Raw genomic sequence first — 14613 nt, 5'->3', positions numbered from 1 at the left:
TTTATTTCCTACAAATGCCTTTTTATTTCTCTCAAATGTTTCAGAGTCAACAGAATCCCAAATGAAATCTTCCAAAGAAATTAAAAAAGGTACAAAGAGACAAAGTACAATCAGACACATACAGACATAAACATGGCTGATTTAAATACAGACTGTAGAGGCTCAGAGTGCAAACATTTACCAGAATGTTGAACATATCAAGGATAAAATACAAAATTTCACAAGTCCAAGCAGCTGGGAATTTTTATTTTTGAAATGTTTCAATAACCTATAATCTATATTATCGACCTGCTGAACTGAAAAGAAAGATGCAGAAAGAGTGCTGGAAATCCTCAGTGTGGGCACATAAAGTAAGAAATTGTCGTATTTCTGGATCAAAAACAGATGCAGATGAATGTTCTTGCTTGGATCTTTATGTTTGGAGTAGTTGTAAAAACCACTGGGCTCATGAAATTGATAAAAAATCTAGATTTTAGCTAGAATAATCACTGTTTTCTGTTACAGTCTTTGAATGCAGCACTTGTGTTAGAATGTCAAGTATGTACATACAAAAGCAGAGATGCTTTGAGACGAGCTCAGGCTTTTATCAGCCTAAGATACTGGGAATGGAAAACAGATTAGATTAAGGCTAATGTGATCTCCATGACCTGACCTGAGTTCAGAGCATCTGCAGGCTGCGATCCTCCTCACGACGTTGGCTGGCGTCTGAGAAAAATCCTGCAAATGCTGCTGCTGCTTTAATGCATCTTCATAATTCTAAGAAAAATCAATGAAAGTGACCTTTATTTTGACTGACTGACTGCTTAGAAGAATCTGTAATTACTGGAATGGATTTCATGCACGCTGCAGGCTCTGCTTAAAAAAAAAAAAAAAAAAATCTTAAAACACGTCTTTCTATTTTATGTCTTTAACAAGTAGTTTCAAAAGCTAATGACAATAGAATGTGAAAAATACTGTTGTTTTGTTTTCAACAAGGGTGGAGAGATCCTGACGAGCGAAAACCCTCATATCTGGAATTACACGAGTAAGAAAAAAGAAACTGAATCACATTTGTCTCACCTGCAGCCTTACAAAGGTCGAAAACATTCAAGTACTTCAAACACATCTGCCTCTGAAGAAAAAAATACTGATAATATCTCATCTACAACCCAGATTCACACCGATTACTGAGAAAGCGGATAATAAAAAATGGTAATGAACACTGATAAAAGCAATTAACACTGATAACGGCATCATTTCAGATCACAGGTTTCACAGCTGCTGAGCTTTTAACACTTGATATTCTTTCATTTCTCTGACAGCGTGATTTAACAGTTGTTCTTCTTACAGTCAACAAATAAGGAGAAAAGACCAAAACCAACAATGACTTGATCCTGAATAAACACGTCTCACGGTGCAGCTCAGTGTTTGCTTCTAATGGTTTCTGGACAACAGTGGAATCAGCTCAGTCCGGCTTCAGATTCACTAACAACACCTGCTCACAGGATCAGTCCACTGTTGGTTCTGGTCTTTTCAAGGGATTTAGAAACTGTCACAAAAACATACAGAACTGCTCCTTCAAATGCTTTAACCGCAGAGGAGAAAATCCAGATTGGGAATGTAAAAGCGCAAAGATTCAGTTAAAATACTGTTTCTCCGGTGGGGTAATTAAGCTTTTTTGCATCTAGTGGGAGTGAACATATGTGCAACATTTGATTTAAATCAGTAATTTCATGTTTTAACCAGTGTTTACTTTGTTGTGTCATTTCTTTACTTTCCAGGAAACTGTAAAAACAAATCTACGTGATAAAAGTGAAGTTACAACACTAGGTCTTGGTGTAAAAAAGATTTTGGGAGTCTTAATAAAACCGGCCCACATGGCGTCACATGGAACTGTAAACCATGGCACATCAATTTGGTCATGTAATTTTCACTTTCTTTCTTCGTCTACATTCATCTTTCATTCTTGCTGTAATTTCCGTCCTTCCATCGACCAATCCAGACCTCTGTTCTCCTCTAATCAGCCCTTCTCATCTGTTCTGCTACATTTCGTATCACATTATTCTTTTGCGATTTTTTTTTTTTTTTTTTTGATTTTTTGGTTATTTCTGACTTCCGTTACATCTTGCTGCTTCTTCTAGGCGTCCTCCTCCACCTCCTCCTCGAACTCGCCCTCCTCCTCGGCCGTGGCGTCCTGGTACTGCTGGTACTCGGACACCAGGTCGTTCATGTTGCTCTCTGCCTCGGTGAACTCCATCTCGTCCATGCCCTCGCCGGTGTACCAGTGGAGGAAGGCCTTGCGGCGGAACATGGCGGTGAACTGCTCGGAGATGCGCTTGAACAGCTCCTGGATGGCCGTGCTGTTGCCGATGAAGGTGACGGCCATCTTGAGGCCGCGCGGCGGGATGTCGCACACGGCCGTCTTCACGTTGTTGGGGATCCACTCCACGAAGTAGCTGCTGTTCTTGTTCTGCACGTTCAGCATCTGCTCGTCCACCTCCTTCATGGACATGCGGCCTCGGAACACGGCCGCCACCGTCAGGTAGCATCCGTGGCGAGGGTCGCAGGCCGCCATCATGTTTTTGGCGTCGAACACCTGCTGGGTGAGCTCGGGCACCGTCAGGGCGCGATACTGCTGGCTGCCCCGGCTGGTCAGAGGAGCGAAGCCGGGCATGAAGAAGTGCAGGCGGGGGAAGGGCACCATGTTGACGGCCAGCTTCCTCAGGTCGGCGTTCAGCTGGCCGGGGAAGCGCAGGCAGGTGGTCACGCCGCTCATGGTGGCCGAGACCAGGTGGTTGAGGTCCCCATAGGTGGGCGTGGTGAGCTTCAGAGTGCGGAAGCAAATGTCGTAAAGGGCTTCGTTGTCAATGCAGTAGGTCTCGTCTGTATTTTCTACCAGCTGGTGGACGGACAGCGTGGCGTTATACGGCTCGACCACCGTGTCCGACACCTGAAAACACAACGAAGGAACATCAGTGCATCTGTAACTTATTGTTCTGCAGGTAACTCAGCCATCTATCAGCCGCCTGCAACTCGAGCAAAACGCTGCAGTGTGTCTTTTAACAAACATCCCCAGATGTGAGCACATCACCCCAGTCCTTCACGCTCTCCACTGGCTTCCAGTCCAGTCAAGAATTCTTTTTAAACTTTTATTGTTTGTTTTTAAAGCTCTTAACGGTCTTGTTCCATTTTATTTATCTGAGCTTTTAACTTTACGGGACCAAAAAAGAGCTCTGAGGTCATCCAATCAGCTGCTGCTTGAAGTATCCATGTCTAAATATAAACACTGGGGTGACCAGACGTTCTCTGGAGCTGCAGACTCTGGAAGAAGCTCCTCCTGACATGTGCACCATCACTGACCTGGGTCTTTTTAAATCACAACTGAAAACCTTCCTGTTTGAAATGACTTTCAATACCTAGCAGCATGGTGACATTTTATAACTTTTATTTCTTTTAGATGTTATAGTTTAGTGCTGCTTTATTACTGTTTATTTTATTGTCTTATTGTATATTTTACGGGCTGCACAGTGGTGTAGTGGTTAGCACTTGTCGCCTTGCAGCTAGAAGATCCCTGGTTCATGTTCCGGCCTTCATAGGATCTTTGTGCATGGAGTTTGCATGTTCTCCCTGTGCATATGTGGGTTTCCTCCCACAGTCCAAAAATATGCTGAGGTTAATTGATTATTCTAAATTTGCCCGTAGGTGTGAGTGTGATTGTTTGTCCTGCTTTAAGTTACTGTATTGTTTTTAAGTTATTTTCTTGTTTTTTACTGTGAAGCACTTTGGCCACCCTTTGGGCTGTTGTAAAGGGTATAGAAATAATGTCCTTATATTCCACTGCGACCATGTGAGGAAAAATGACTCTCATTCCCCTTATTAAGGTATTTCCTCGCAGCTGTTAGCTGAAGACATCCCATGATATCATGTAGGTTGTATCTATCTACTACAATCACTTTAAATCAAGCTGTAGAACCTATAGATCACCTTAAATTATCCGACAGGTTATCACCTTTGACCCTGTTCCTATTTGCTTCTACCAAACTGAGGCTGGGAGCTCATTCAGACCCTCTCTGTCCCTAATATGACCCTGAGAAAAGCAGATGCTGCAAAAGAAGATACATGAGAGGGAGATAAATGCTGGAATAAAAACATGACTTGGTTAAGATTAGATATTGTTTAGTCTGACGTTATGGAATAGACAAGTTGTCTCCATATTGGGCCGTAATCTAAATGTGGCATTCCTCCCAACTCAATATATACCCAAGGTGGAAGAGAATCCTCAGGATTGATGCTGCTGATGCTCACATCACTGTGCTGCTCATTGTATCACCTCTCCTGATATCAGTAAACCTTATTCTCAACATCAGCCTTCTGAGTCTGTCTCCTCATTCGTCTCTCGACATTACAGAATTCCCTAACAGACCACACAGTCTGCAGGGGTTTCTGCACCTCAGAGTGGAGTTTTATAGCTTCCACTTCTATTTTAGCCTGCGTAGAAATAAAGAACAGTACTGCAGGACGTTTTTTATGTAACTGTGCTCTTGCTGGAATTCACTCCAGTGAGCACTACAGATCAACAAAAGTAATAGCTTTAAGTCAAACTGGCAGACGTTTTCATATTAAAATCAATATTTACAGCACGAACTGACAGGACAATGAATAACGGGGCAATTTTTTCCACAGTGGTCAACCAAACCGGACATAAAAACTGCTACTACTTTACATCATGCCTCCATAAAAGCCGCAATAAAGAAAAGTACTAACATATAACTTATTTGATGACAAATTAACAGGAAGGACACATAAAAAATAAAAACAGGCAGAGAAATAGAAAACAGATTGTGTCTGATATGCAATGGAACGAAGTACGATCAAAAATATGGCTGTAAAAATCCTTCATGGTCATTCAAGCTCAGATCATCAGATTTATAGAACAATTTCTCCTCAACCATCCCTGATTTGCCTGAAATTTAAGAGCATAAAATATGAAATTTTAGCCTCAAGGATATTTGATCTACCTGTGCAATATTACAGATTCTGAATCAATGACATGAGAAATAAACAGTAAAAATTTCTGGCTTTTGTCTTCAATAGCTAATAAAGTACTGTCATTTTAGCAATCTAAAATCTCCCAGATACCATTTTAAATATTCATAGTTTATGAAAAAATAATTTCAAGTAAATGAGAGATTGTTGAGCAGAAGGTCCACGATGATCTGAGCTGGAATAACCCATAAGTGATGTAAATATGGCTGCCATCACTGTTTAAAGAGCCTCCTTGGGCAGCGATACACTGATCCTGCATTGTTACGTAAACATGTCTAGTACTATCTACGATCAGCGCTGAATCTCGTAAACTGTGTCAAAACAGCGATTCATCAACTTGAACTTATATTTACTGATGAGGAGGAAGTCGCAGGGAAACTAATCAACCAAGTGGGGCGGTTGGAAAGTGACAGTTTTGTTGTTCTCACCCAAAAAGTCACTCTAGTATGAACGAGAGCATCCATCATTTGCACCAAATACTCCCCTCAGACACTTCATGATGTTACAGTAGAAGTTTGCTTTGAAAGTCGAACTGTAGGGGATGAATTCATAATGCAAAACCACATGAACGTTGAGGAAAACACCTAGCATGCTCCTGACCAGACGATCTCTCTCTGGTCTCTGACTGCAGTTCTTCTAGTGTTAAACAGCGGTTTTTTCTCTTAATGCAGCTGCAGACCCTCCTCTGTTCACCGTGATGATCCTACACATGAAGGATGGATCATCCAGCTGCTGAATGTCATGTGTGCTCCAGTTTAAACTCCATAAAGAAATCAAATACAGACCTACCAGTGGTCATAAGAATGCCGTTAATAGCACGATGTCATGTGGTCTCCTGAGTCGTGACAGTTACTGTGACTATGACTCGCTCAAATCGCTGCAGAACTTTCAGCAGTAGATATGCGAATAAGTCACATTTTACTGCACACTACCTGGCATTACTTTACCTTGGGCGATGGCACCACACTGAAGGTGTTCATGATGCGGTCGGGGTACTCCTCCCTGATCTTGCTGATGAGCAGGGTTCCCATGCCGGAGCCGGTGCCTCCTCCCAGGGAGTGTGTGAGCTGGAAACCCTGCAGACACTCGCAGCTCTCAGCCTCCTTCCTCACCACGTCCAGGACTGAATCCACCAGCTCTGCCCCCTCTGTGTAGTGGCCTTTGGCCCAGTTGTTTCCTGCTCCACTTTGACCTGAGGAATAAGAAGTAAAAATGACATTAAAATGGCATAACTTCAGACCAGACCTGGTAAATAATAGAACTGCTGAAGATTGTTTCTGGAGTTTGTTAAAATTAAAACTTGAAGATGTTGCCTTTTGGCTTTATAGACAGATAGTAGAGAGAGGAAGACAGGAAAATGGCAAGAAGAATGGGGTCCTGCAGCAAAAGGTCATGGGCTGGATTTGTACCCATAGCTGCAGCATCGGGGACTATAGCCCCGGTTTATGGGTCGCCCCACTCAACCTGTTGAGCTACCGGGACGCCCCCAACTTGAAGCTGTTATAAAACATGTTCTCTCACTCATGATGAAAGTCAAAATGAAGGAATCATTTTAAAAAAGGGCAACACTGTGGTCCAAGTCAGTCAGAGAGCTGAGGACTCATGTGGCTTCTCATTGGCTATTTATGGCAGGATTCAGCTCATCTGTGATATTTAGGACAGTCAGTGCAGCTACATTTGTGAAATGGAATGAAAATCACAAAATAGGACAACAGGGACACCCGGAGTTCATCTTTCAACTGGAGCCCAAACTCCAGTGATAGAAAACCTCCAAGCTTCACTGGACAAAATGTGAAACTTTACAAGTTCTTACCAAAGACAAAGTTGTCGGGTCTGAAGATTTGGCCGAAGGGTCCAGAGCGGACGGAGTCCATGGTGCCTGGTTCCAGGTCGACAAGAATGGCTCTGGGTACATACTTCGCACCTGCACACACACAGACACACTCATTAACAATACATGCCACTGCAAGTCTACCAGAGATCTTACAAAAGGAAACAACAGAGAAAATGAACATGAACAGACAAGCGAAGTCACTGGGTGTCATTTTAGGCAGTAGAGGTCGATGTTAGCTGTATCGTCGTTATTAAATCCATCAACACATTTAGTTAGAAGAATATTTCTCTCTTCATTAGAGAAATCCTGGATATGAATACTATCAAAGCCTCATTTTGTTTCTGTTGGAATTAATGAACGAATCCGAAAAATAGGTGGACCACATGTTCTTCAGCTAAACAGTAAAAGACTCAGATGAACAGTTTACAGTATAATAGCTGGTGTCAACATGTAAAACCTCATGTGGCCACTAGATGGAGTGAAACATTAAAAAAATACATTGTAATATACATAATATTGCAGCCAAATTGCATGTTAAGTATCATTTAATACACTCAAATCAGCTCATCCTACTCATTCGCCTTAATCTTCATTCTAGCTGCTGAGTATTTCGGCTTCCCTAAAGCCCTAGACTTGAGTTTTTAGGGCTGCAGTCAAATAGATAATATCTTAGTGGATTGAAATTGTATCAACTCTCTAACCAATCGATTGGTTGTAAAGAAAAAAAAAGACAAGCCGTTTATCTGTAGATGAACTAAATGGGTCACAGAGGACTCTATTGGATAGATTTATTGTCCTGAATGAACCACAAACACAAACAGCTGGTATTTATAGCATATCTGATCATTTTAACCTCATTTTTTACTGAGATGAAAACAGACTCAGAGCAGACCAGCTGCCCATATTCATGTGATTTCTGAAAACAGAACCAGATCAGGTGTCGATTCCAGCACAAGAACTACTGAGGGATAAAACACAGACAAGTTAGTCTGTTGTTTACAGATGATCTGACATCTGACTTTTCACCAGTCGTTTGAAAAACATGCAGCTACAACTTCTTTAACATGGTGTTTAATAGACTGAAGCAGCCTTCATTAGGTTGGTGGAATATAAAGTTGTGAAAACGCCTCTGCAATGATTAATCGTTGAAGGTTGATCATGTAATGCATTTCTCCTAATGAAAATGACACAAGCAACTGTCTGACCAATGAGAAACTGGTGGAATGAAAGCATGATGACCAACTGCAACCCTATTAGTTTTTTACCACAACTGAGGGCAAAATATGCTGCATTAAAAGCACCAACATGATGCATTCCACTGCATGTAGAGCAGTAAAATTGCATGACTTCCAACCAATGTGGCTTTTCTAAACATCTTAATTGTAACTGTAATCCCTCATTATGAATCCCATCATGTTAACAAACTGAGGATGCATGGTAAAGGGGCGCTTCACTTCCTTAATTTCAATAATTTTAAGTCAGATCTTTGTTTTGAGGATGCTGTATTTTTTGCTCTTTGCTGCTGCAGTGAGTCGGTTTCTCCACAAGGGGGACGTCTTGTTTCATTCGATCGATCACAGGAGAGTGTGGATGAACTCACCAGTGGCTTCGTTGTAGTACACACTGATCCGGTCCAGCTGCAGGTCGCTGTCTCCGTGGTAGGTTCCTGTCGGGTCGATGCCGTGTTCGTCACTGATCACCTCCCAGAACTAAACAAACACACAGATCAATACTGCATCAGTAGAGAAACTACATACTGAACACACAAAGAAGAGTTGATTTGTGACTGTCTTCAATTTGCATTACAAACATTTAATCATCATTTTAAAAAACATAAAATCTGATCTTTTAACATGATATTCAAGGCTTGACAGATGAAAATGATCGATGTTTTGCTGGTTTTGAAGGCTGAACCATCCATTTGCAGCTATAACTGAGACATTGCTGTGTAATCCAGCAGAGGTTTTCAGTCAGTTCAGGAGACATGCCTCACAAGGAGGTATATTTATGTGCTTATTTAAGCCATAACTGCAAGCCAGTTTAAGGGAAAAAACAGTCTTCTGTACTCTTTGCTTCTCAGGGACATGTGGACATGTGATTACCTATGGCGGTCACAAGTTCATCTAAAAACAGCAACATGTTCCTTAAGACTGCTGTTATTCTGCAAGGAAAGCGTCACCTTGCAACCAACAGCGATTACTGTGTTAGAATTCTCCAAACACCATGATGATCACAAGCTGCAATTTAGAGAGTATGTGAGCTGAAATGTACAAGCACTTAGCAACTTGTCACAACTCAGATTCTTTGCATCTGATTTAAAGATTGTTTGAAATTCGAAGGGACTGTCGACTGACAGATGCAGGACAAGGCAGCTGAAAACAGTTCAAACAATCTGAGCATTTATGTCAACCCTTCAGCAAATAAACACATTTATTCTACTGTAGATGTATTATAAATATAATGCAAGTTTCATGGGCATGTTTTTGGTCTGTTCTTTGGAAAACATCCAGGAAGAAGCACAGACTAAAGGAATTTCAAAGGTTTAGATCTGAATGACACAACAAAAGGAGGAAGTACAAGGGACATCACAAAATAGGGACAACTATGCAACAAAAGAAGCTGGCTGCAAATAATTATGATGCTTCCACACCAGCGAACATTTGTTTTCGTCTGTCCCAATCTCATAAATATCCAGGTTTCTAAAAATTTGGCACAAATGTTTACTCTGACTCAGTTAGGAACTTCTCAAAGATCACTGGGAACTCAAAAAACACGTTTTTGGCCACAGCTCACAAATTTAAACGCTGATTATGGTATCCAATGGAATAAAACAATGAGGAAAAACTTTACATCCAAAGGTAAAAGGTCAAGTCTGGCCTTACATGGATGCAAACTGCAACTTGACTGGTTGGCAGACATGTACAACTACAGTCTAGTCATTACTTCTTTGATTAAGTGATCATTGATTTTGTGTAAAAAGATGTTGGGAAATAGGCAAAATACAGAATGCAAACTTCCAAAATCTAGCTGTTATGTCTGTTAGTCCTTCTAACAGGGTCAAACCTAAATATATCCAGTGTGTCTTTTAAGGGAAGACTAAGAAAACCAGCAAACCTTTGCATGTTAGAACTGGGAGCCAGAGTTTAGTCAAGCCAACACGCCCATACAGTGGTTTTTAGTATAGTTTTTAGCAGTGAGCCTATTAGTAGTACTGCAATACACTGACACTGGTCTGAAAAACACACAATCAGACTTCTGGTGTTTTTTTAGGTGATAAACTGAAGAAAATAATCCTGTCAGCTTGCCAGGTGGAACTTTTTGCATCATATTCCTTCTTTAGAATCAGTTTCCAGTTCAAACATGTATGGCTAAATTCCTCCAATATAAAAAATGACCATTGTGCAGTGTAGACTGGTTTTACAGTGTTTGAACAGAGTTGTAATGGAGCTGGTGTGCTCGAGCTGCTATGAGTGTAGAAGGTTGAACAGGAATTACGTAGTTACAGGCATTCTACAGTAAGCAGTGTTATAGCCAAGGTAGGAAGGACTTAATTACACAGAAGAAAAGCTTTGAAATATGTGGCTTTTGTGCACAGAGATGAGTTTATATGGGTTAAATAATCAATTGAAGAAGGACTTTAAATGGAAAATTGATTGCTCAAGGCTCTAGACTGACTACACAAAGCTGAAAATAAAGAATAAAGAAGACCTTTGTAGCGTCAGTAACTATGCAGCATAAAAACCTCAAAATAATGAAACTACTGACAATCTCTCATAACATTATGTCAGTTAAGTCCACGTGTCATTGCCAATGCACATGATTTTTAAAGAAAAGCAAGAAAAACGGATTAAGAATCAAGGTTATCATTCTCTGGATGGAGTTTCCATCGCTGCTGTTTAGGAAGCTGTAATTTACAGTAAATTTCCACTTGCTGCTTCATATAGAAAGAAAAATATCTTTGGGCAAACAGAGCGAATCTGCCTGGGTGCTGTCATCTTCAACATTACTTTGTGGTTTCAGCTGTGGGTTGACAGTTAAAAGTCTTTTATGGAGAATCTATGAGAAAGGCCATTTATTTACCTCCCACTGGTTCAGTGAATCACACACTTTGCTTTAACAGCACCTCTGCAACTCTAAGAACTAAAAGCCCTCCTTCCAGTCGCAGGGTCAAAGCTTCCTCAGAGGATTCAGTCGGCCTCGTTTCTACATGCTGAGACATTAACGCCAAACTCAGTTAAGACGAGAGCCCAGACTGTCACACCAGCTCAGTCAGCTGACCCTAATCTGCCCCGTGGACGATGTGTGTTGAAAGGAACGAGGGGCAGATAAGCAGAGGGAGGCTGTGAGGCTGTTTGTGTGTGCGGGAGAGGCACGAAAATCTCATTTTTAAAATCTTCTCCACTGTCACCTCGCCATCTCTGGCTCATGTCCCTGTGGTCACCATGGCAACAAGCTGATGAGTTTATGCAGAAAATGTCATTTTGATCAAAAACCCACAACATGGAGCTGTTAAATTTGCTAAATAAGAACGCTACTTGAGGGCAGACTGGCTAATGCTAAGGGACAAAACTAACATTTCAGCATCCTCAAATCAAACTCGTTCATTTCAATCATCTCTATAGGACAAGCAGCATAAGTTGCTGGGTTGGACTGGGTAAGTGCGAATTCAAACGGAGCTAATCCACTGTGAAATGGGGATGACCTCAGCTTCGCTAAATCCTCTGTAAATACACTTGTCTTCACTGATCAGGGCCATTGAGCAGCAGAGGCTGAATCACCCCATATGTTGCTGCCACGCCTGTTGTTGCCCCCCCAAGGGTAAAACTCAGCTGGATGACTGTATAATAGGTCAATGACATGAATGTTACTTCAAAAAATTAAGCTGCATGTCCTTTCTGACTCTTAATAGAACAACACTTTAGATATCCGGTGACAAAACAGTCTGTTAAAGTCCTATTTCTGATAGAAAGTCTACCATTAAAACCCCACTTGGAATAGATACAACCAAACTTTACAGGTGATCTTTATAATATACAAATTGAAAGTACAATGTCCAAAAGCAGTATCCAAATAGCAGAATTATTTTAAAGAAGATATAATGTGTCACAAAATATCATTTTAAATAAAGCATTGTGGAGTGACAGAGTTGACTCGAACTACAAATCGCATCCTTCAGAAATAAGGGTTTGTTTGGTACAGACTGCAGCAACAATAGAACCAGATTTTTGTGGAATCTTGTGGAAACCAAATGGAAAAAAAACTAAACATTAAAACCATGACTCATATTGCTCTTACAATATCTGTCAAAATAATCGCTATGTGATTATTTTTGCATGTAGTTCAGCAGAAGTAGTTTGGCTCGTGTAAAAAATATATATACTTAAATTTACTATATATCTAGTTGATGCACTGTTTACTGTGGGGCAAAAACTTTTTAATTTGCTGATTGTTTTCTTGATTCACTGATTATTCTATAAAATGTCAAAAAAATAATCCATCCGGCTTAAACTGAAGTGTTTCAAATTGTCTCTGCATTATCATATATGACAAAACAATCAAATATTCAATGTAAGAAGCTAAAAAGGTTTAGCTTTTTTTGCTTAAAAATGCCTGACACTATTCACTGTTTGCCAGAATGATTTCATAGATTCATTTGACTTGGATTCATTCCAAAAGCAGTCTTAGATGAAAAATCGCACTTAAGGTACATGTGGTATTGCAGTAAAAGTCCCGAATTGTTCCCTCTGACTGATATATTATTAAATGCACAGTCACTAGATGACTAACGGTGAATCATCAGTGTGTCAGCAGCAGGTCATTGTTGGAGCTGCTGCAGCTCGAACTACTTTATATCCAGGTTTATATCAGGAACAGCAAATAAATCTGAAGCCTCCAAACATGATTAATGGGAGAGGAAAGATGAAAAAAAAAAGTTCTGATGCACAAATCTGTTTTTACTTTTTCTTCCGTCTTTGATTTACGCTGAGAAATTGGATCATTTGAACATTTCTTGAAATGAAATCATGTCAGAAGTCTAGAGGGAAACAATGTTTGGTGGAGCTGTTAACAAATCACAGACATCTGAAATGTGAGCTTTTGGGACTATTTCATGGAAAAAAAGAAAATAGGATGGAAACAGCTGGTTTAATCATTAACTGTGTGTTGGACTTAAAAGTTTGTGATGCAAAATCTTTGTCTTACAAGAAGCTAAAGCTGTCTGATGAATGTAGTGAAGCAGAAAGTACAATATTTCTCACTAAAAAGTAGTGCAGGGAAAGGTGGCAGAACGTGGCATAACATGGAAACACTCAAGCAAAGTACCTCAAAATTCTATTGAAGTGCAGATATTTTCCACTACTGCTGACAAGTCAAGTGCAGAAAGGCTGCAGGAAAAATGCTGATAAATAAAAAAACGCTTATTATTGTCCATGTGCTAAAGGGATTATCAGGGTGGGAGCTGGTTTGAGGGCGTCTGCATGTGATGCACTGACTGGAAAAGCAGCCATTTAAATGACCTCATCTGTGCTTTCAGAGCAGACACTGAACCGCTTGTTATCTTTCCCCCCTTCACCCTCCTCCTGCTGCGTTCCTCTGCTCTGCCTCAGCAAATTTCTCCTTTCTTTTCTTGTCAAGCCCCTTTTACTCGTTTCTTTCTCCGTGACAAAGACTGCGGCTCACCAGGCAGACAGGCCAGCAGCTGGCCCTGTGCGTCTACTCAAGTCTGGCCAGCTTCATTAATCACAGCTCAGTGGGCTCAGTCACTGTTTTGTCAACACTTCCAAATGTGTGAATTGTTACTGTATCATATGCAGGGAACGTATACAGAGTGCTGTTTAATAGAGATTCCATATCCCAGAAATATACAATCTCTATGCTATTACAAACAAAACTTGTAGTTTCATTTCATCGCTCACTTTAGTAAAATATTTAAATTCCTTGTGCAGGATGCTTGTTGGGATACTGATGTATCTGTGTGCACCATCCTGCACTTTGTGGTACTTTTAAGGTGAAAAAACAGGGTTTTATTGTTCCTGCAGAACAGCGTTTTCTGCTACAATAACTAACCGCTACAATAGGATTAAGTCAGATTTCCATTTCTATTTTGCCTATAAGCTGAATGTTTTACCACAGTTTTAACAATAAATCTGCGCATTGGCTGTGTAAAATGTATCATAAAGCACAATAAAGTACAATATATGCACACAGTCCTTTGTGTAAAGGCAGCTTTCATGAAAACAAAGGGACTTGGTGAAAGTAAGAAAGAATAGACTCACTTTTCACACCGTCTTAAAGTCTGAGTGCAAACAATGGGACTGTATGCTTTCTAATTCAGTACAGTAGTACAGAAAAAAATGTTACGCAAAGTACAGAAATTAAGGCATTTACATGATATTTTTAATTTACATGCAATTATTTTCTGCACCTGTTAATATACAAAACAAAAGAAAGGCCTCTAGAAAAACTTTTAGGAATGAAACGCTCAACATAACTAGCAAAAAACTGGACTTAACTGCTAATTAACGAACAAAAAAAGTTGATTTTCTTCTTGTTATTTCTTTTTACCTTTGCTCCAATCTGGTTCCCGCACTGGCCGGCCTGGATGTGCACGATTTCCCTCATGATGGATGATAGTTGGTGCTGAAAGTGGCAGAGAAGTGGCGATGCGGTGGACCTGCTGGCTGAACACAGACTGACAGCAGGAGGCTGCGCAGCGGAGCAGCGCAGTGTTGGGACGCCGCCGTCACGCTGTCCTC

General features: G+C 40.6%; 1 protein-coding gene across 1 annotated transcript; it reads right to left on the bottom strand.

Moving 5' to 3' along the window:
* On the bottom strand, positions 1 to 14557 carry LOC111565388 (tubulin beta chain-like). Its single transcript, XM_023265440.3, has 5 exons — positions 14423 to 14557; positions 8460 to 8568; positions 6839 to 6949; positions 5973 to 6217; positions 1 to 2929 (listed from the first exon to the last, which is right to left on the bottom strand). The coding sequence occupies exons 1-5, from the start codon at positions 14477 to 14479 to the stop codon at positions 2117 to 2119; spliced, it is 1335 nt and encodes a 444-aa protein (XP_023121208.2). The 5' UTR covers positions 14480 to 14557; the 3' UTR covers positions 1 to 2116.
* Between the last annotated feature and the right edge of the window lie 56 nt (positions 14558 to 14613).

This window comes from Amphiprion ocellaris, chromosome 15 (genome assembly GCF_022539595.1).
Source record: "Amphiprion ocellaris isolate individual 3 ecotype Okinawa chromosome 15, ASM2253959v1, whole genome shotgun sequence".
In the NCBI taxonomy this organism is placed as follows: Eukaryota; Metazoa; Chordata; class Actinopteri; family Pomacentridae; genus Amphiprion; species Amphiprion ocellaris.
Note: the sequence above shows the minus strand (reverse complement) of the source record. Positions and strands in the feature narration are given on the sequence as shown.

Bases quoted from the DNA above. Each gene is read 5' to 3' on its own strand.
- LOC111565388 (XM_023265440.3), bottom strand. From the start codon at position 14,479: ATGAGGGAAATCGTGCACATCCAGGCCGGCCAGTGCGGGAACCAGATT. The intron at 6,950-8,459 runs GTGAGTTCATCC...GTGTGTGTGCAG, and splicing joins GTACTACAACGAAGCCACTG to GTGCGAAGTATGTACCCAGA. The intron at 6,218-6,838 runs GTAAGAACTTGT...CTTATTCCTCAG, and splicing joins ACCCGACAACTTTGTCTTTG to GTCAAAGTGGAGCAGGAAAC.